This window comes from Rhinopithecus bieti, unplaced genomic scaffold (genome assembly GCF_001698545.2).
Source record: "Rhinopithecus bieti isolate Rb0 unplaced genomic scaffold, ASM169854v2 scaffold_14455, whole genome shotgun sequence".
In the NCBI taxonomy this organism is placed as follows: domain Eukaryota; kingdom Metazoa; phylum Chordata; class Mammalia; order Primates; family Cercopithecidae; genus Rhinopithecus; species Rhinopithecus bieti.
In genome coordinates this window covers 166-21,598 of record NW_016807905.1, presented here as the reverse complement: position 1 = coordinate 21,598, position 21,433 = coordinate 166, and the positions used below count along the sequence as shown (strand labels likewise).

The 21,433-nt window shown below is 43.7% G+C and overlaps 1 protein-coding gene across 1 annotated transcript in view; it reads right to left on the bottom strand.

Annotated features, from left to right (window-relative positions):
- LIMA1 (LIM domain and actin binding 1) overlaps nt 1-19,122 on the bottom strand; it is a 71,679-nt gene extending 52,557 nt beyond the window's left edge. Inside the window, 2 exon segments of the mRNA XM_017884117.1 lie at nt 17,827-17,968; nt 19,056-19,122. Of these exon segments, the coding sequence (XP_017739606.1) occupies nt 17,827-17,945 (119 nt within the window). The 5' untranslated portion in view covers nt 17,946-17,968; nt 19,056-19,122.
- Nucleotides 19,123-21,433: the final 2,311 nt, after the last annotated feature.

Sequence of the window (21,433 nt, the reverse complement as noted above, 5' to 3'; positions counted from 1 at the left end):
TTTTTTTTTTTTTTTTTTTTTTTTGAGACAGGGTCTCACTCTGTTGCTCAGGCTGGAATACAGTGGTACAACCATGGTTCCTCATAGTTCACTGCAGCCTTGACCTCCCGGGCTCAAGCGAACTTCCTGTCTCAGCCTCCTGAGTGGCTGGGACTATATAAATGCACACCACCACACCTGGTTTTTAAAAAATTTTTGTAGAGATGGGGTCTTGCCATGTTGCTAGGCTGGTCTCAAACTCCTGAGCTAAAGTGATCCTCATGCTTCGGCCTCCTAAAGTATTGAGATTACAGGCGTGAGCCATCACCCCAGCCACTTCCTTTTTTTCTTTTTTTTTTTTTTGAGATGGGATTTCTCTTTGTCACCCAGGCTGAAGTTCAGTAGTTTGATCTTGTCGCACTGCAACCTCCACCTCCAGGGCTCAAGTGATCCCACCACCTCATCCTCCTGAGTAGCTGGGACCACAGGTGCACACCAACACATGGCTAATTTTTTGTATTTTTCGTAGAGACAGGGTTTCACCATGTTGACCAGGCCGGTCTCAAACTCCTAAGCTTAAGTGATCTGTTGGCCTTGGCCTCCCCAAATGCTGGGATTACAGGCATGAGCCACCAGGCCCAGCCCCAAAGCCACTTTCAATCTTTAAGAAAACCAGTTCTGGGCTGGGTGAAGTGGCTCACACCTGTAATCCCAGCACTTTGGGAGGCTGAGGCAAGTGGATCGCCTGAGGTTGGGAGTTTAAGACCAGCCTGGCCAGCATGGTGAAACCCCATCTCTACTAAAAATACAAAAATCAGCCAGGCATGGTGACGTACACCTGTAATCCCAGCTACCTGGGGGACTGAAGCACGAGAATCGCTCAAACCCAGGAGGCGGAGGTTGCAGTGAGCTGAGATCACACCGTTACACTCTAGCCCAGGTGACAGAGCAAGACTCAAAACAAACAAGCAAGCAAACCCAAAAAAACAGTCTGCATACCTATTTCTGCCAGCAGTTGCTTTTAATCAACTCTATCAGAAGAAGCTGTAAATCAGAGCAGATCTCACTTCCTGCAGCTATTCCAGTCATCTGCTCTGATATAACAGCAAGATCCCAGTGGATAAAGTCAAATGCTGAAACAATTGCATAGAACAGAAAGTCCAGGCTTTAAGCCCCAGTTTTGCTGCTTATTAACTGTGATCTCTGGCAAGTGACTTAATCTCTCTAAGTCTCAGTTTCCTTATCTAGAAAGTAGTTACAATCTACTTTCAGGATTGCTGGGAAGATTAAATGTAATCACATGTGTAAAAACATTTTGAAATTAGTTAAGTCCATACAGCAATGCATTAATCCCAATATATACATTTCCCCTCCCATATTTATGCCTCTGATATTTTACAATTGTTCTAATCTTGAGAGATAGTCACATTGCCTGTACATGTTGAATTTAGTATAAGTTATTGATATTGTCATTTTAACTCAGTTAAAAGTATTTCATGGTACTACATAGTTTTGTTTTGTTTGAGGCGGACTTTCGCTCTTGTTGTCTAGCTAGAGTGCAATGGCACAATCTCGGCTCACTGCAATCTCTGCTTCCTGGGTTCAAGCATTCTCCTACCCCAGCCTGTCAAGTAGCTAAGATTACAGGCATGTACCACCATGCCTGGCTAATTTTTGTATTTTTTACTAAAGACAGGGTTTCACCATGTTGGCCAGGCTGGTCTCGAACTCCTGACCTCATGTGATCCACCTGCCTCAGCCTTCCAAAGTGCTGAGATTACAGGCTTGAGCCACTGCACTCAGCTATTATTATATGTTTTAAATGCCACTTTAAAATGTCTTTTAAAAGATTACATTATGCTTGGCATTTAAGGAAAAATTATTTTACATATGCACAAGAGTGATATGTGAGAAAAGTTTGTGATAAGCACTGATCAGTTTAATGAGCATTTTTTCTTAGAGATGCAAAAATAGTGGCACAGCCTATAGTTGATGACATCTTAGATTTCATAAATAATTATTTGTTATTACTTTTATCATTTTGTCATTTTTATTACTTGGATTGGAAGACCTCTGAGAAAAAAATTAAAGTCCTTTTCAAGGAGGAACAGGTTTTCTCCATTTAAAGGCTAAGTGGTCCGGAGATTTGTGCAGGTCCAAGCTGCACAAATCTCCAGACCACCCAGAACAACCTTTTTTTTTTGAGACAGAGTCTTGCTCTGTTACCCAGGCTGGAGTGCAGTGGTGTGATCTCAGCTCACTGCAACCTCTGCTTCCCGATTCAAGTGAGTCTCATCCCCCGGCCTCCCGAGTAGCTGAGATTACAGGCATGCCCTACCACACCTGGCTAATTTTTGCATTTTTAGTAGAGACAGGGTTTCACCATGTTGACCAGGCTTGTCTCGAACTTCTGGCCTCAAGAGATATGCCTGCCTTGGCCTCCCAAAGTGCTGGGATTACAGACATGAGTCACCACGCCTGGCCCCAGAACAACCTTAACCTGGCTTCCTCCAGGCCTCTGAGTCATGTACTGAAGTCAGCACCATCAAGTGGAGAATCACCATTGTATGCCTCTCCTTGGGCCTGCATTAGCAGATCTCAGTTAGCCCCACCCCAGAAAAGGGCCCTGTTCAAAGGGCACTGTCCTCTGCCTAAAGGTAGAATTTCAGAATTCACAAGGCGGCATTTGGAGTAGGAGGTAAGAGAAGAAGAAAAAAAGCAGCCTCAGGCCTGGTGCCATAGCTCACACAGTAAAACACTGTCTTTACAAAAAATACAAAAATTAGCTAAGTGTGGTGCACGCTTGTAGTCCCAGTGACTTGGGAGGCTGAGATAGGAGGATTCCTTGAGCCAGGGAGGTTGAGGCTGCAGTGAGCTACGATCACGCCACTGTACTCTAGCCTGAGGTACAGAATGAGACCCTGTCTCAAAAAAAAAAAAACAAAAATAAAACAAAACAAAAAAAAACAGCCTTGATCTCCAGGACTCAAGCAATCCTCCCACTTCAGCTTTGCAAGAAGCTGGGACTAAAGACATCTACCATCACACCTGACTAACTTAAAAAAATTTTTTTTAGTACATATAGGGTCGTGCTGTGTTGCCCAAGCTGAGCTGGTCTCAAACTTCTGAGCTCAAGTGATCCCCCGTCTCAGTCTCTCAAAGTGTTGAAATTACAGGCGTGAGCCACCATGCCCAGCCAAGAAAGAGTATTACATAAAGGGTCTTCCAATTCTATCACTTTTTTTTTTTTTTTTTGAAGAGTCCTGCTCAGTCCCCTAGGCTGGAGTATAGTGGCGTAATCTCGGCTCACTGCAACCTCTGTCTCCCGGGTTCGAGCGATCGAGTGATTCTCCTGAGTAGCTGGGATTACAGGTATGCGCTGCTAATTTTTGTTTTTTTAGTAGAGATGGGTTTCACCAAGTTTGCCAGGCTGGTGTCGAACTCCTGACCTCAAGTGATCCACCAGCCCTGGCCTCCCAAAGTGCTGGGATTACAGGTGTGAGCCACCATGCCCAGCCCCCAATCCTATCACTGTCTAATTTTAAAGTCAGATATTAACAAGCATCTCGGTCACCATGTAGATATTGCTCTGCAATTGAGCAGAACTCTCTAATAGGGTAGGGTAAAAGGACTACCAAAAATTTCTGGCACTTCATTGACCATAACTAGGAAGAAAGTGGGATTAGAACTGCTATGATTCAATTGACAAGCTGAAAATATATTTGCAACTTATATTACAGACAAAAAATTAATTTCCCTAGAATATAAATAACTACTAATCAACAGAGAAATGACAACTGAATAAATAAAAAGGCAGATATAAACATACAGTTCACGGCCGGGTGCGGTGTCTCACGCCTGTAATCCCAGCACTTTGGGAGATGGAGGTGGGCAGATCATCTGAGGTCAGGAGTTGGAAACCAGCCCCGCCAACCTGGCAAAACCCTGTCTCTACTAAACATACAAAAATTAGCCGGGCGTGGTGGCAGGCACCTGAAATTCCAGCTACTAGAAAGATTGAGGCACAAGAATTGCCTGAACCCAGGAGATGGAGGATGCAGTGAGCCAAGATTGCACCACTGCACTCCAGCCTGGGTGACAGAGCCACACTCCGTCTCAAAAAAACAAAACAAAAACATACAGTTCACAAAAAGAACGTCTCATGGTCTTAAACAGAAAAGATGTTCAACCTCAAAATGCAAATTCAAACAATGCTAAGAACATTTTACCTATCAAATAGGAAAATATTTTTTTTTCTTTTTTTTTTTTTGAGATGGAGTCTCACTCTGTCGCCCATGCTGGAGTGTAGTGGCGCGATCTCGGCTTACTGCAACCTCCGCCTCCCGGGTTCAAGTGATTCTCCTGCCTCAGCCTCCCAAGTAGCTGGGATTACAGGTATGCACCACCACACCCAGCTAATTTTTTTATATTTTTAGTAGAGATGAGGTTTCACCATGTTGGCCAGACTGGTCTCCAACTCCTGACCTCAGGTGATCCGCCTGCCTCAGCCTCCCAAAGTGCTGGGATTACAGGCATGAGCCACTGCATCCGGCGAGAAAAGAGTTTCTTAAAAAGCTAATATGCAGGGGGTTCCCTTTCTCAGCTTGGAGTCCTTCTCCCTCTGTCTCTGTATGGGGAAGCTTCTTTTTCCTTCTTTCTTGCCTAATAAACACTCTCTGCTCCTTAAAACCACACACACACACACACGCATGCACGCACATACACACGTGTGTGCATACACACAATGCACACAGCAAATATGCAGTTGGGTTGGGTAGCTCATGCCTGTAATCCCAGCGCTTTGGGAATTGGAGGTGATAGGACTGCTTGAGGTGAGGAGTTTGAGGTTGCAGTGAGCTGTGACTATGCCACCGAACTTCTGTTTAAAACAAACAAATAAACAAAAAAGGCTAATATGGGACATTGGTGAGGGTATGGGGAAACAGGTTCTGTCTTACATTGTTGGTGGGAAGGTAAATTGGTAAAACCTTTATAGAAGGCATTTTGTCTATGACTTCTTTAATATTTGCCAAAATTATAAAAGCACAAATGTTATAATTTACCAATTCTTTCTGCTACCAGAATTTATCCTATAGATACACTAAAAAAATTTTTCATTTTAGATTTTTTTTTTTTTTTTTNGTTGATAATTTATTTTTTTTGAGACGGAGTCTCGCTCTGTCGCGCGGACTGGAGTGCAGTGGCCAGATCTCAGCTCACTGCAAGCTCTGCCTCCCGGGTTTTACGCCATTCTCCTGCCTCAGCCTCCAGACTAGCTGGGACTACAGGCGCCCGCCACCTCGCCCGGCTAGTTTTTTGTATTTTTTAGTAGAGACGGGGTTTCACCATGTTAGCCAGGATGGTCTCGATCTCCTGACCTCGTGATCCACCCGTCTCGGCCTCCCAAAGTGCTGGGATTACAGGCTTGAGCCACCGTGCCCGACCATATTAGATTATTTATCATAGCATTAAATATAACAGCAAAAGACTGAGAACAACCTGAATGTCCATTAGCAGAGGAGTGGTAAATTACAATGTATATGTATAATGAAAAGGGAAGGTGGTAGTGATCGTACAATAATATGAATGTACTTAATGCCACTGAACCGTATTCTTAAAAGTGGTTGGCCAGGTGCAGTGGCTCATGCCTATAATCCCAGCACTTTGGGAGGCCAAGGCGGGTGGATCTCCTGAGGTCGAGAGTTCAAGACCAGCCTGGCCAACATGGTGAAACCCTGTCTCTACTAAAAATATAAAGATTAGTTGGGCATGGTGGCTCATGCCTGTCGTCCCAGCTACTCGAGAGGCTGAGGCATGAGAATCCTTTGAACCCGGGAGGTAGAGGCTGCAGTAAGCTGAGATCACACCACCGCACTCCAGCCTGGGCAACAGAGTGAGACTCGGTCTCAAAAAAAAAAAAAAAAAGAAAGTGGTTAAAATGGTAAATTTTATGTTATATACTGTGTATTTTACCACAGTTAAAACAAAACAGTATGGTACCAGCATAAACACAGATATATAGACCAATGGAACAGAACACACAGCCCAGAAATAAACCGTTACATGTATGGTCAAATAATTTTTTGACAAGGGTGCCAAGACCATCCAGTGGGGAAAGGAAAATCTTTTCAACAAATGGTGCCGGGAAAACCGGATAGCCACATGCAAAAAAATGAAATTGGACTACCATATACAAAAATTAAGTCAAATGGATCAAAGACCTAACTATAAAAGCTAAAACTATAAAACTCTTGGTTGAAACATAGGGAAAAAGTCTCATGACATTGGATTTGGCAATGATTTTTTGAAATTTATTTTTTGTTGTTTTCTTTCTTATTTTGTTTTCTTATTTATCTTATTTTAATTTTTTATTATCTTTTGATCATCTCATCATTATAAGATTTGGTAATGCCTCATTGGAATACAACACCAAAAGCACAGGCACAAAAGAAAAAATAAACTAGACTTCAACAAAATTAAAAACTTTATTGAGGGTTGGCGCAGTGGCTCATGCCTGTAATTTCAGCACTTTGGAGGACAAGGTGGGCGGATCATGTGAGGTCAGGAGTTCAAAACCAGCCTGGCCAACATGATGAAACCTTGTCGCTACTAAAAACACAAAAATTAGCCGGGTGTGGTGGTGGGCATCTGTAATCCCAGTTACTCGGGAGGCTGAGGCTGCTGAATCATTTGAACCCGGGAGGCGGAGGTTGCAGTGAGCCGAGATTGTGCCACTAAACTCCAGCCTTGGCAACAGGGCAAGACTGTGTCTCAAAAAAACAAAACAAAACAAAACAAACAAAAACAAAAAAACTTTTGCGCATCAAAGAACACTATCAACAGGCCGAGTGCAGTGGCTCATGACTGTAATCCCAGCACTTTGAGAGGCCGAGGTGGGTGGATCACTTGAGGTCAGGAGTTCAAGACCAGCCTGGCCAACATGGTGAAACCCTGTCTCTACTAAAAATACAAAAATTAGCTGGACGTGGTGGTGGGCACCTGTAACTCCAGCTACTGAGGAGGCTGAGGCAGGAGAATCGCTTGAACCTGGGAGGCGGAGGTTGCAGTGAGCCAAGATTGCACCACTGCCCTCCAGCTTGGGCGACAGAGTGAGTCTCTGTCTCATGAAGAAAAAAAAAAGAACATTATCAACAAAGTAAAAATGTCCCATGGAGTGGGAGAAAATATTTGCAACTCATATTTGAGTTTTAAAGTAACAAAAATGAGATAATGTAATACATACTATTCTGCTTCTCCCTTTCTCCATTTCAGAGAGAAATTCAGAGAAGCTGACATTTTAATTCAAGAAATACTTATTGCTGTCTACTATGTTCCAAGCACTAGAGAAAAAGTAATGAAAGAAATAACCAAAACAGACATAATATCTGCTGTCAGATGCTTACAGTTTAGACACTAAAAACAGAAGCACACAAATATACATACATACACATACACACACACACAGTGGTAAGTCCTTTGGAAAAAAAAGAACAGGGTATTATTAAATAACAAAGGAACACAATTGAGAAAGGAAGAGGGAATCAAGGAAAGCCTACTTATATCAATTAGCCTGATTTGATAATTCCACAATGTATTCATGTATTAAAACATCACATTGGCCAGATGTGGTAGTTCATGCCTGTAATCCCAGCACTTTGGGAAGCTGAGGCAAGTGGATCAATTGAGGCCAGGAGTTCAAGACTGGCCTGGGCAACCTGGAGGAACCCTGTATTAAAAACACAAAAATTAGCCACAGGCACATTGGTGTGCACCTGTAGTTTCGGCTACTCGGGAGACTGAGGCGGGAGGATCGCTTGAACCTGGGTAGTGGAAGTTGCAGTGAGCCAAGATAGCGTCACTGTACTCCAGCCTGGGTGATAAAGCAAGACTCTGTCTCAAAAAACAAACAAAAAACCATCGCATTGGACCCCATAAATATGTAAAATTATGATTTGTCAGTTAAAAACAAATGGACAAGTACGATGGCTCAAGCCTGTGATCCCAGCACTTTGGGAGGCCAAGGCAGGCCAATCGCTTGAGCCCGGGAGTTTGAGAACAGCCTGGGCAACGTGGCGAGACCCCATCTCTACAAAAAAAGAAAAACAAATTAGCAGGGCTTGGTGGCATGCGCCTGTAGTCCCAGTTACTTAGGGGGCTGAGGTGGGAGGATCACCTGAGCCCAGGAATTTGAGGATGCAATGACCCCTGATGGTGCCACTGCACTCCAGCCTGGGCAACAGAGTGAAACTCTATCTCAAAATAAAATAAAATAAAATAAAATAAAATAAAATAATTTTTAAAAGGAGCGCCTCGCTGAAATGTGTAGGCTGTAGGCTGAGACGTGAAGTTTGACCAGATGAAGTTAGCCAGACAAAAAGAAGGGAGGAAAGCATTCCAGGAACAGAAAAACACCATGTGCAAAGGCCTCAAGGCAAGAAAGTGTCTCAAGTGTATAGGGTACACAAAGAACTCCAGTGTGGCAGAAGCTCGCTGAGAGGCAAAAGGGCAGGCGATGAGGCGGGAAGCAGGGGTGAGCCATGCAGGTCATGCTGAGGACTTTGAATTTAATGGTAGGATGGTCACTGATTCGTGTTTTTAAAAGAGTGCTCTGGAGTGTGGAGAATGGACTGGAAGGGGCTGAGAATGGAGGTGGCATTAATGAGAGATAATGCTGGCTGGGCTGCAGAGATAATGGCGCTAGAGATAAAGACAAGTGAATAGATTTGAGATACATTTCGAAGAAGAATCAGTAGGGTGGTAATGAGACGGGGAAGAGAGAATGATTCCTAGGTTTCTGGCAGCTGAGTCAATGGAAGTAATGCTTCCTGGGACGCGGAATTGTGAAGGAAGAGCAAATTTGGAAACGGGGAAGAGCAAGAGTTCAATGTTAGCCATGTTAACGAAAACATCCATTTGGTGGGAGCAGTGATGAGATGCATGTGTCCAGAGCTCAGAAGAAAGCTCTGAGCTAGTTGTACGCATTCAGGACTTATGTGCCCACGGATTGTATTAAAGCCACAGGAGTAGATGACATCTGCAAAGAGTGTGTAGTGTGAGAAGATGCCTGGAACTCAGTCCTGGAGACTCTAACATTTCATCAGTCGGAACAGATAAGAGAGACTGACAAGGAAGAGACAGAGAGGGAGGAGGAAAATGATGAGACTTCCAGAGAAGCCAAGAGAAGCAAAAATGTGGGAGGGAAAAAGTGGTGAGAGTTCATGTAAGATAAAGACCAAGAAACATCCCTTTGATTTAGCAACACAGAAGTGTTTGGTAATCTTGGCAATCCTTTTTCATTATAATTAATTCACCCATATTCCTTTAACGGGCATTTGGATTGTTTCCAGTTTTTCACCATTGCAAATAATGCTTTGGTGAATGTCCTTGTACGTATATTTTTCCCACTTGTACTTATATATCTGTCTAAGAGATTCCTTAAAAGTGAGAATTCAGGGATACAGTGGATTGTAGCTATTATAAAAAGGAACTTAGAACTGGCCTTGAACTTGCGTTTCCACACCTCTTGGATAATCATCTACAGTATATTACAGCAATAATACAATATATGAAAACTAGAACCAATTGGCAGACAGGTTTATATTTAGCCAACTGTTCTCCAAGGCAAGGTATTTACATTGTGGTTAGTTGAGTAAATAAGCTCAGAGGTTCCCTTCCCTTTAGTGTCTAACAGAAACATAGATTTAAAAAAAAAAATCAAAATACTTCTCATCTTTGGCCCTGTCCTTTTAGCATGGAGGCATCTGTGAGACCAGGTGTATACACCAAAGGCTGTCTTCAATCCTGTTCTCAAACCCCTACTCAAATATCCCCACCTTTTATTTGTAATGAAGTTCCTGCTAAATAGTAGGTAACAGGGAGAAAGGCTCTACACCACCACTTTCTTCCAAGTTCAATCCTTGGTACTTTTATATTTTGTACTCTTAGATTGCCACAAGACTGAGGCTCAATACTTCTGAATTCAGTGTTCAGGCCTCAGACTTTTCTCAGAGGCCCTTACAGCAACTAGCATTCTTCTGACACAAAATGTGAAGGACACAAAATGGTGGCACCATTTTGAAGATTCAAATTTGAGAAAATAAAACACTTGCAATAAAATTTCTGTAATTAAAATCTTGTTCCTCTTTCCTTCCCAGATTTTTTTTTTGAGACAGAGTCTTGCTCTGTCGCCCAGGCTGGAGTACAGTGGCACGATCTTGGCTCACTGCAAACTCTGCCTCCCAGGTTCACGCCATTCTCCTTCCTCAGTAGCTGGGACTACAGGCACCCGCCATCACGCCCGGCTAATTTTTTCTATTTTTTTTTTTTTTTGAGACGGGGTCTCGCTCTGTCGCCCAGGCTGGAGTGCAGTGGCCGGATCTCAGCTCACTGCAAGCTCCGCCTCCCGGGTTCACGCCATTCTCCTGCCTCAGCCTCCCGAGTAGCTGGGACTACCGGCGCCCGCCATCTCGCCCGGCTAGTTTTTTGTATTTTAGTAGAGACGGGGTTTCACCGTGTTAGCCAGGATGGTCTCGATCTCCTGACCTCGTGATCCGCCCGTCTCGGCCTCCCAAAGTGCTGGGATTACAGGCTTGAGCCACCGCGCCCGGCCTTAATTTTTTCTATTTTTTAGTAGAGACAGGGTTTCACCATGTTAGCCAGGATGGTCTTGATCTCCTGACCTCGTGATCCGCCTGCCTTGGCCTCCCAAAGTGCTGGGGATTACAGGCGTGAGCCACCCCGTCCGGCCCACATAAGGAATTTGATCTCTCAACTGCTCCCTAATGCTCAGCTGTGGGGCAGGCAGCTGATGGAAGATGCTAAAATTATCTGGGGAGTAATAACAGTGTCTCAAATTTTTCTGAGGCCAGAAAACAGAGTTCCTGAGCCATGACTCTTGCTTGTATGCCCTCAAATAGAGCAAAGGGAATGCTGAGCCAAAGAGGGAAAACGGAAACTCCCAAGGTTTAGGCAATGTATTTTCTTCTGGAAAAATTTCACCACTAAAATGTTACAGAGAAGCGAAAGAAGAGGAAGTTAACCAGGCCAACTTGAAGGTCAACTTTTTTCTTATTGAAGGAAGAATAGTCACAAAAAACTAAATATGAACGCTCTTTTTTTTTAAGATAGGTTCTCACTCTGTCACCCAGGCTGGAGGGCAGTGGTGCAATCACAGTTCACTGCGTCCTTGAGCTTCTGGACTCAAGTGATCCTCTCAACCCGGCCTCCTCCTCTTTCATGGAACTAGGAATGGGTGAAGTTATAACAAAAACAGGAGCAGCTGTGATAAGGTAGAGGCATGCTGGCAGGGGGTGAGCTTAGGGTTCTTCGTGCTGTGTTCATCAGTTCTACCATCTTGGTGTGTGACCTTCAGTCACAATTGTTAATCCTCAAGCTCCTAATCTGTCAGAGTGGGGCAAATGCTAGCCAGATCAGTGGTTTCAAGCTCTGCTAGCTGCAGAACCCTCTCTTCAAATGCTGTCTTATGTAGAACCTAACCTTTACAAGGGATCAAAGCAGGATTGCTGGAATGGAAAATCTAAAGGGCTGGGCCTGGGATCTGGGCCTGGGCTTAGCCCTTAGGGTGTTCCAATTGTTGGAGAACTGGCCCTGAGATTCCTCTGAAGACCGCAATTAAGATAGTTTAAAAACTACCAGGCTAGATTCTCTTTAATTCCAAAAATGTATGAGTCAAACAAATTCCACCCAAAGAGTCAACTGTTATCAAATGAAGGATTATATTATGCTGAAGTCAGTGGTGAGTGAAACCAAAGCTAGCTATTCAAATGGACGTATCAATAGGAACTACTTACCTCAAATGTAATGACTGTTATAGAGGCTTAGTCAGAAAAATAAGTCTACAGCTACAAAGGACCATGGGACACAAGCTCTGATGCTAGAAAAAGTACTCTTCTATACATATAAACATAAAAAGCACTGTTAGCAATTAGAAAGTAAAGCTGACTAGGCCGGGCGCGGTGGCTCAAGCCTATAATCCCAGCACTTTGGGAGGCCGAGGCGGGCGGATCACGAGGTCAGGAGATCGAGACCATCCTGGCTAACACGGTGAAACCCTGTCTCTACTAAAAAATACAAAAAAACTAGCCGTGCGAGGTGGCGGCGCCTGTAGTCCCAGCTACTGGGAGGCTGAGGCAGGAGAATGGCGTGAACCCGGGAGGCGGAGCTCGCAGTGAGCTGAGATCGCGCCACTCACTCCAGCCTGGGTGACAGAGCGAGACTCCGTCTCAAAAAAAAAAAAAAAAAAAAAAAAAAAAAAAAAGCTGACTTTTCCAAAAAAAACACCCAAATTAAGCTTCCTCCAAACATCACTTTCATATTAATCTCTGATCAGAGACCTCCTAAGTTTTCCTACTGTTTTTAGCTAGGCTTGTATAGGACTTACTATTTGCAAACCCCATAATATAAAGCCACTAGGTGTTGGAAACAGACATTAGTATATGCTTTGTGGAAAACAGTCCTGTAGTCTACAGCCATACCACCCTGAACGCGCCTGATCTCAACTGATCTTGGAAAATAGTCCTGCAGTCGTCTTTGGGAAGCTACAGTGAGTGAACCTTAAAAACCTTAAGTAATATTAGCAACGTGTTTCCACTGAGTATAAAACCTAGAACAGAAATCCAGGCTGATTTCCTGGTTTTCACTCCCATCAGTATAAACCACCACCTGTCCTACTTCTATGTCTTTACCTCCTGTTGCTCCCCTTCCTCTGGAATGTCTCCAGCATTCTCCAAGCCTACCAAATGACTCTATTCATCTTTCCAAACCAGTTCCATATGTTAAGCACATCAGAAGAAAAATATGTAACAGGAACAAACTCAAATATTAACTTGAACAGGTTACTTCCTTTGCCTCAGTTTTCTCAACTATAAAAGAGGGGTAAAGCCCCTTCCTCATATAGTTTTTGTTAGGATTTGAAATAGTATATATTTTATATATTTCTTTTCTTTTCTTTTTTTTTTTTTTCCTGACACAGAGTCTCACTCGGTTGCCCAGGCTGGAGTGCAGTGGCATGTGATCTTGGCTCACCACAACCTCTGCCTCCCAGGCTCCAGTGATTCTTCCACCTCAGCCTCCCAAGTAGCTGGGATTACAGCTGCGCACCACCACCGCCCAGCTAAATTTTTGTATTTTTTTGTATTATTATATTTTGAGACAGTCTCGCTCTGTAGCCCAGGCTGGAGTACAGTGGTATGATCTTGGCTCACTGCTACCTCTGCCTCCCGGGTCCCGGTTAAGCAATTCTCCTGCCTCAGCCTCCCAAGTAGCTGGAATTACAGGCACGGGCCACCATTCCCAGCTAATTTTTGTATTTTTTAGTAGAGACAGGGTTTCACCATGTTGGCCAGGCTGGTCTTGAACTCCTGACCTCGTGATCTGTCCACCTCAGCCTCCCAAAGTGCTGGGATTACAGGCATGAGCCAGTGCGCCTGGCCAAAATAGTACGTGTTTCTGTCAAGGGTCTAGCATGGTGCCTGGCACACTGATTCTAATTAACGGGTTCAGGATTGACAGTTTTGCAATCCTTTCAGTTTCTCCTTCATGGAGAAAAGACAGTGAACCTAGTATACCATGAGAAGGAACTGTGAGATCCCTCTGCATTTTCTCTCTGCAAGATTAAGAAGGCCCTAAAAGTTGGAAGCCTTTTCCAACTTCTTAACTCTCCTTGGTGCTACTATAAGACCCAAATCCTAATGAAAACTGGCTGGGCTGGACAATGACAGAATAGGGTGGTGAGAAAGGCACTGGGGAAGAGGTGAGAGCATCACTGAAGTGACTGAGTTGGGCAAGGAAGAAAGTGAGGCCAGGAAGGGGACTGACATCCAGTGCTGGGTGTCCTGGTGAAGTCAAAACACAGGGTCACTGGGAATAAGAGTTAAACAAGTGGAAAAATAGGAGGCTCCAATCAAACAGTAGGTTCTCCAAATGCACCATTTCAGAGAAGGATTCTGAGTGATGATAGGTTGAGACTGGAGGCAGAGGCATGGGAGACAATATGCAGGTTACAGAAACGGGGAAGATAAAGAAATTATGAGTCCAGGTCAGGTGCAGTGGTTCACACCTGTAATCCCAGCACTTTGGGAGGCTGAGGCAGGAGGATCGCTTGAATCCAGGAGTTTGAGACCAGCCTGAGCAACATAGTGAGACACTGTCTTTACAAAAAATAAAAAATTAGATGGGCATGGTGGTGCATGCCCGTGGTCCTAGCTACTTGGGAGGCTGAGGCAGGAGGACTGCTTGAGCCTGGGAGGTCGAGTCTGCAGTGAACCATAATTGTGCCACTACACTCTAGCCTGGGTGACAGAGTAAGACCCAGTCACGGAAAAAAAAAAAAAAGAGAGAAAGAAGAAAGAAAAGAAATTATGAGTCCAAAGTATCAGGCAGGTCACTGATGTGGACCCAATGATTCTTCAATGAGGACACCATTGGCACCAATGGCCCAGGGGGACATTTAGACATGTGTTAGAATCTTGTTGGGTTTTCTCCCCTATCACTTTTTTTTTTTTTCTTTTTTGGTTGTCACAATGTCATGGGTTCATTTAGAGGAGGGCATCATGATGAATATCCTGCATGGGGAAGATCTGCCTCACCCCAAATGCTATAGCACCCTCAATGAGAAACACTAAAAAAAAAAAAATGTTAGAAGCCAGCATCCCCTGGAGGCTAGCACGCCACTGCAATGAAGGGGAGGATAAGAGTGCAGTATAGTTAGATGTGAGCCTGAAAGCACATGTCTCGAACTTCAGAAGCAGGCACGAGAAACAATGAATGGGAAACAGTATGGAGATATAAGAGAGTAGCAACCCTGGCCCCCAAAATATTTCAGGGAAGCATGTGCAGAAAGGGCAGGCAGCCAGGCCGGGTGCAGTGGCTCATGCCTGTAATCCCTAGCACTTTGGGAGGTCGAGGTAGGCGGATCATGATGTCAGGAGTTCAAGACCAGCCTGACCAATATGATGAAATCCCATCTCTACTAAAAGTACAAATATTAGTCGGGCGTGGTGATGTGCGCCTGTAATCCCAGCTACTCGGGAGGCTGAGGCAGGAGAATCGCTTGAACCCAGGAGGCGGAGGCTGCAGTGAGCTGAGATCGCATGACTGTACTCCAGTCTGGGCGACAGAGCGAGACTCCATCTCAAAAAAAAAAAAACAGAAAGAGCAGGCAGCCACTGCTCAAACACAGAATGCATGTCATGCATGTCAAGGGAAAGCCAAGTTTAGTTAAAGACAGGTGGGGCTAAAGAGGGTGAAAAGGGTAAGAATGTGGAGAAGTTTCTCTGCAGAACAGGGAGTTTCCAAGTCCCATTAATCACATCTCAACACTGTCTGATATCCTTCTCTTTCCCTCTATCCCTGTTCCCCCTTGACCCCCAACAGCTTTCACTTGGGTTCCCAAGAGAGCCTCATAAATTGTCTCCACATTACCAATCTCTCATCTTTCTAACATAGCTTTACACTCTTGCCAGAAGCCTCCTTCTAAAATACCAGTCTGATCGTGTCACTCTCCCCACATGAAAACCAATTGTGTTCACTGGTTTTTTTTTTTTTTTTTTTTTTTTTGAGACCGAGTCTCGCTCTGTCGCCCAGGCTGGAGTGCAGTGGCCGGATCTCAGCTCACTGCAAGCTCCGCCTCCCGGGTTCACGCCATTCTCCCACCTTAGCCTCCCGAGTAGCTGGGACTACAGGCGCCCGCCACCTCGCCCGGCTAGTTTTTTGTATTTTTTAGTAGAGACGGGGTTTCACTGGGTTAGCCAGGATGGTCTCGATCTCCTGACCTCGTGATCCGCCCGTCTCGGCCTCCCAAAGTGCTGGGATTACAGGCTTGAGCCACCGCGCCCGGCCTGGTTTTCTTACTAAATCCTAACCTTAGCAGAGCATCCGAGGTCTTCCATCTGGCCCTAAATGAATTATACCAGTTCCTTCTCCCTTTTGTATTTCTCCATGCCAGACTGCTTGCTTTCCTATTCCCTTTATCATGTTCAGCTTCCATAATCCTTTGCTTCAATCTCCTTAGACTTGACTCATTCCGCTTCATGTTCAAGTTCACTGCTTTGACTCCACAAGTCCATCTCTTCCACTACCAGGGCTTCTTAAACTTCCCTGAAGGTAAAAATTACCTAGGATACTTGTTAAAAACATAATTTCCTGGACTCTATCCACATATACCGAATCAGAATACAGGATGATTTTAAAACATGTCCAGGCCAGGCACAGTGGTGCGTGTCTATAGTCCCAGCTACTCAGAAGGCAGGGGCAGGAGGATCGCTTGAGCCCAGGAGTTTAAGGGTGCAGTGAGCCGTGGCCACACCACTGCACTCCAGCCTGGGTGACAGAGTGAAACCCCATCTCAACATTTTTTTTTTAATTAAAAAAATTTAAAATGTCCAAAATTCTGACACTCCTCCTATCACAGAAGGTGGAGTCAAATTGCCCTCCTCCAAAATGAGTCAGCTTTAGTGACTCACTTCTAATGAAGTGAATGTGGTGAAAGTGATACTGTATGACTTCCGAGGCTAGGTCATAAAAGGCAACACAACTTTGAACTCCCTCTTTTGTTCCCTCCTTCCCTCTGTCTCTGGATGCTTGCCCTGGGAACTGAGCCAGCAAGCCAAACAGCCACATGGAATGGCCATGTGTAGGTATTCCTACCATGGCCCCAGCTGAGATCCCACATGACAGCATCAACCGCCTGACTTGTGAGCCAGCCAGCCTTTTGATGATTATGGCTCCCACCCTTTGGGTCACCCTGGCTGATGCTGAGTACAGCAGAGATCCTGCCCAAACTGGAGATTCAAAAGCAAAATAAATTCTGTAATTATTATTATTATTATTATTTTTTAAGACAGAGTCTTGCTCTGTCGCCCAGGCTGTAGCGCAGTGGCACAATTTCAGCTTACTGCAACTGCCGCCTCCTGGGTTCAAGCGATTCTCCTGCCTCAGCCTCCTGAGTAGCTGGGACTACGGTACAGGCATGTGCCACCACACCTGATTAATTTTTGTATTTTTAGTAGAGACAGGGTTTCACCATGTTGGCCAGGCTGATCTTGAACTCCTGACCTCAAGTGATTCACCTGCCTCGGCCTCCCAAAGTGCTGGGATTACAGGCTTGAGCCACCGCGCCCGGCCGGATGTGTTCTAACAAAGTTTTATTTACTAATCAGCAGTCACTGGGCTATAGTATGCCTGTGTAGGTTGCACTTTTCAGCAGAACTTTGTGCAATGATGAAATGTTTCTGTGATGTTCAATACGACAGTCATCAGCAACAAGTAGTTACTGAGCACTTGAAAAGTGATAAATGCAGCTGGTAAACATTTAAAACTAAATTTTCAATGTTATTTAATTGTAATAAACTGAAATAGCCACCTATATAGTGGCTACCACATTGGAAAGTGCAGGTATAGAGAGTGCTTAACACACCCTTCAACCAAATCGAAACTTGCCTCAAAACTCATCTCAACCAGAAAGCCTTCCTGATGAGCTCCTGTCCATGATGCTCTCTCTATCTCTTATTCTGTACCTAATCCTCACTCCTATTCATTTTAGACTTGCTGATATTTTGCTTTATAATTATTTCATAATTATCTTTTAAAATAATTTTTTGTGTCTATAACTGCTTCTTCCACAAACTAAACAAAAATTCAAAGACATAGAATGTATCTTCTGATTATTACCCTCCTCCTCCTTCTGCACAGTGCCTCATATAGTGTTTAAAATCCAGGAGGCGCCCAATAAAACTATTTTACATAATGTATTTCCTTCACCAATTTCCCTGACAGGTGGCAATGTGTGCCCCAGACAGATGGTCCTTTTGGACCAGGATCAGCACTTACTTGGAGAATATTTCCACAATAGCCGATGACTTGTTCTTGTTGACAAGAGAAAGTTCTTTGGCCGTTACCCTCAATGACAGTGAGGTCCATTGCCGTCTATTAAATGGAGTTGATTCCATCTTGTCTACAGACACTGAAATACCTATGCAATAAAGAAAGTCAGAACATTAGACACAGAAGAGGATTCTCCAGCATCCAAGGATTGACAGTGGTGTGGTAGAATCCTAAACTTGCAGACCACACTCCTTCACTGTTCTCCCCTAAACTGTGTAACCTTGGTCAAATGATCCAATATCTTTGGGTTGTGGTTTCTTATAAAAGGAGGCCACACCAGATGACCTTTAAGGTCCCTTCCAGTTCCATTTTATGACTGACCCCACTGTGCAAACATCAGTTGGCCTTTCCCTGAACTGAAGTCTGTTCCAAAGTCATATTTGGAGTGAAATGTTCCCCTCTTCTGAATTACATCCCAGGGGAGGTACAATCAGCATTTCAGTAGAGCCAGGTCCAAATTAGTTTCTACCTACATCCAAGTTTCTTTTGGCTGCCCTTTCTCCCCAAGCTCTGCAGCAATGGCCACTCAGTGCCAGGGAGAGAGCTGGGGGCGCAGAGTGGTATAACAGGAAGAGCAGGGCTTTAAGGTGAGACAGACTGGGGAAATCCTAACTTTGTTACCTTGAACATATTACGTAATATTTTCCATTTCACTTTCTTCAGCTAAAAAATGAGGATAATATTTATCTTTAGGAGGTTCTGATATAGATGTAAGGAGATAATATATTTAAAATACTAGATATGTTACAGTAGTATTAAAAGCATTTTAAATATAATTATCATTGACTTTTGTTATAATTCTCATTTTAAAGTCTTTATCAAGGGGAAGTATAATGTACTTTAAGTTCAGGAGACAAACCCTCTTTTCTAACATCCCTTTCAGCCAAAGAATACATAAAGTCATATCCTTGATATCACCTAGTCCCTACCCATTAATCTGGATCGTTTGGTTATTTTGCCCCACTAATTACCAAAGGAAAGGAGTTCCAACCTTTGTCCAGAAGAGGTGAGATTAGAAATGAGTCAACAGTTTCCTTATTTGAAGAGTGAAAAACACAGATTAAAGTACCACTTTGTTTCTGATCCAGGAGTCTTGAAAACTAAAAAATAATAATAATAAAGTACTGCTAATTCACAGCTTACCAGAAGTAAAAGAAAAATAAAGTACTACTTACAGCTCTTGACAACCGAAGAGCATAACTGATCTGGTAGAATGTATGGTTCATCAGGTACTGCTTTCAATAACCTTGACAACCGTAGAACACAGAGGGTATTTAAATCCAGCAACTCAAGCTGCCACTTCACATTAAAAGTCCTGGGTCAGGCTGGGCGTGGTGGCTCACACCTGTAATCCCAACACTTTGGGAGGCCGAGGTGCTGGATCACTTGAGGTCAGGAGTTTAGGACCAGCCTGACCAACATGGTGAAACCCTGTCTCCACTGAAAACACAAAATTAGCTGGGAGTGGTGGCGCATGCCTGTAATCCCAGCAACTTGGGAGGCTGAAGCAGGAAAATTGCTTGAGGCGGAGGTTGCAGTGAGCCAAGATCACACTCCAGCCCAGGCAACAAGGGTGAAACTCCATTAAAAAAAAAAAAAAAAAGGTCCTGGGTCAGGCATGATGGTTCACCTGCAATCCCAGCACTTTGGGAGGATAGCTTGAGGCCAGGAGCTTGAGACCAGCCTGGGTAATATAGCAAGACCCCCTCTTCTCTACAAAAAATTAAAAATTAGCTGGGTGTAGTGGCACACACCTGTAGTCTAGTTACTCGGCCCAGGAGTTGGAGGCTACAATGAGCTATGAATGGCACCACTGGACTCCAGCCTGGGTGACAGACCAAGAAGTTCTCCCCCACCAAAGGGAAAAAAAAAAAAAAAAAAAGAGTCCTGTGATGCAGAATACTACTGTTCCGCACGTAATATTTGTTCTTCCAATGAAATCCTTGTCTGAAAGTAATACTAGTTTTGTTAATGTTTTAATCCTCATGTTAGAAGGCATAGTATGCCCTTTAATGGTAAGGAGCTCTGGGTTAGAGACAGATAAGTCTAAGTGGGAACGTTGGCCTCATCACTTAATAAAAAGTTTCCCTAAAACTTGGATTTCTCATCCATAATAATAGCACTTACTTCATAGTATTCTCACGAAAAATAAATAAGATAAAGAAGAAAAGATCCTGATACAGAATAAGTAAGCAATAAATGTTACTGTTTAGTATTTTAACTGTTTTCTTCCTGGACAAAATAATCATTAAGTCTACACATGTACTTTGCAATAAACTGGAAAGTACCAAAGAATACATGACACCTATTTGTCTATCTGGTATTTAACTGGCAGACTCACCAAACAATGCCAGCCCCTTCTCTAAGATAAAAAAGACACAGGAGCAACAAATATTTCAGCTAAACTTAACTATACAAAACTATCATAGTTTTTTTGAACTCTGTAAGGCAAGTTAAGGAAATGCTGATGAATGCTTTAAGATATTATTTGGTAGAAATATACTACCAATATAGGTGTGGGTATAAATACTGTCAGTTCTTTCATAAAGATCAACTCTGGATCAAACGGAAAAAAAAATATACAAGATACGTTTGCAGGCCGGGCACAGTGGCTCACAACTGTGATCCCAGCACTTTGGGAGGCCGAGGCAGACAGATCACTTGAGGTCAGGGGTCAGAGACCAGCCTGACCAACATGGTGAAACCCCGACTCTACTAAAAACACAAAAGTTAGCCAGGTGTGGTGGTACACCCCTGTAATCCCAACTACTTGGGAGGCTGAGGCAGGAGAATCACTTGAACCCTGGAGGCAGAGGATGCAGTGAGCTGAGATCGTGCCACTGCCCTCCAGCCTGGGTGACAGAGTGAGTGAGACTCCATCTCAAAAAAAAAAAAGAAAAAAAAGGTATGTTTGTAAAAAAGGAAACGGATTTATTATTTGAGAGACCAAGCATGATACAGAAAAAAAAAAAGGTTAACTCCCAAGTCTAAGTCTATGGTTTTGATTACTCCCAGCCAGAAAGTTAAGGAAAGTCAGAACATCTATTTTGGTATACAGCTAGGAGAAGCACACCTTACACTCAGGGAATGAGATGACTCTCACCCTGACCATACTTGTCTTCACAGAAGCATAATGTTATTTCTCAGCAATGTGATTAGTACCTATGAAACAGATAAAGGTGAGAATCAATACATGACTTTTGATAGACTCTGGTACCAGGTTATTGAATAACTACTTCCTATGAGATGTAGGGAGAGGTCCCTGCCTGAATGGTGTGCATAATCTACTGTGCTTGTTGACATATACACAAACATTTATAGTACAAGACAGACTGTGGTTAGAGGCTACTCATGGTCTAAGAATACAATACCTGATTTTCTGGCTTTGTGAGAGGGAAAGGAAAAGACATCAGATGACTTGGGACTTACAGAATGGGCAGAATTTCATCAAAGTGAAGGCAGGAGGAGGAAAGGAGGAGGAAGGAGGAGAATAGCATTAGCACCTTTGGGGAGTCAGTTAAACTCCAAGTGGAAGAGAAGTTGAAGATAGACA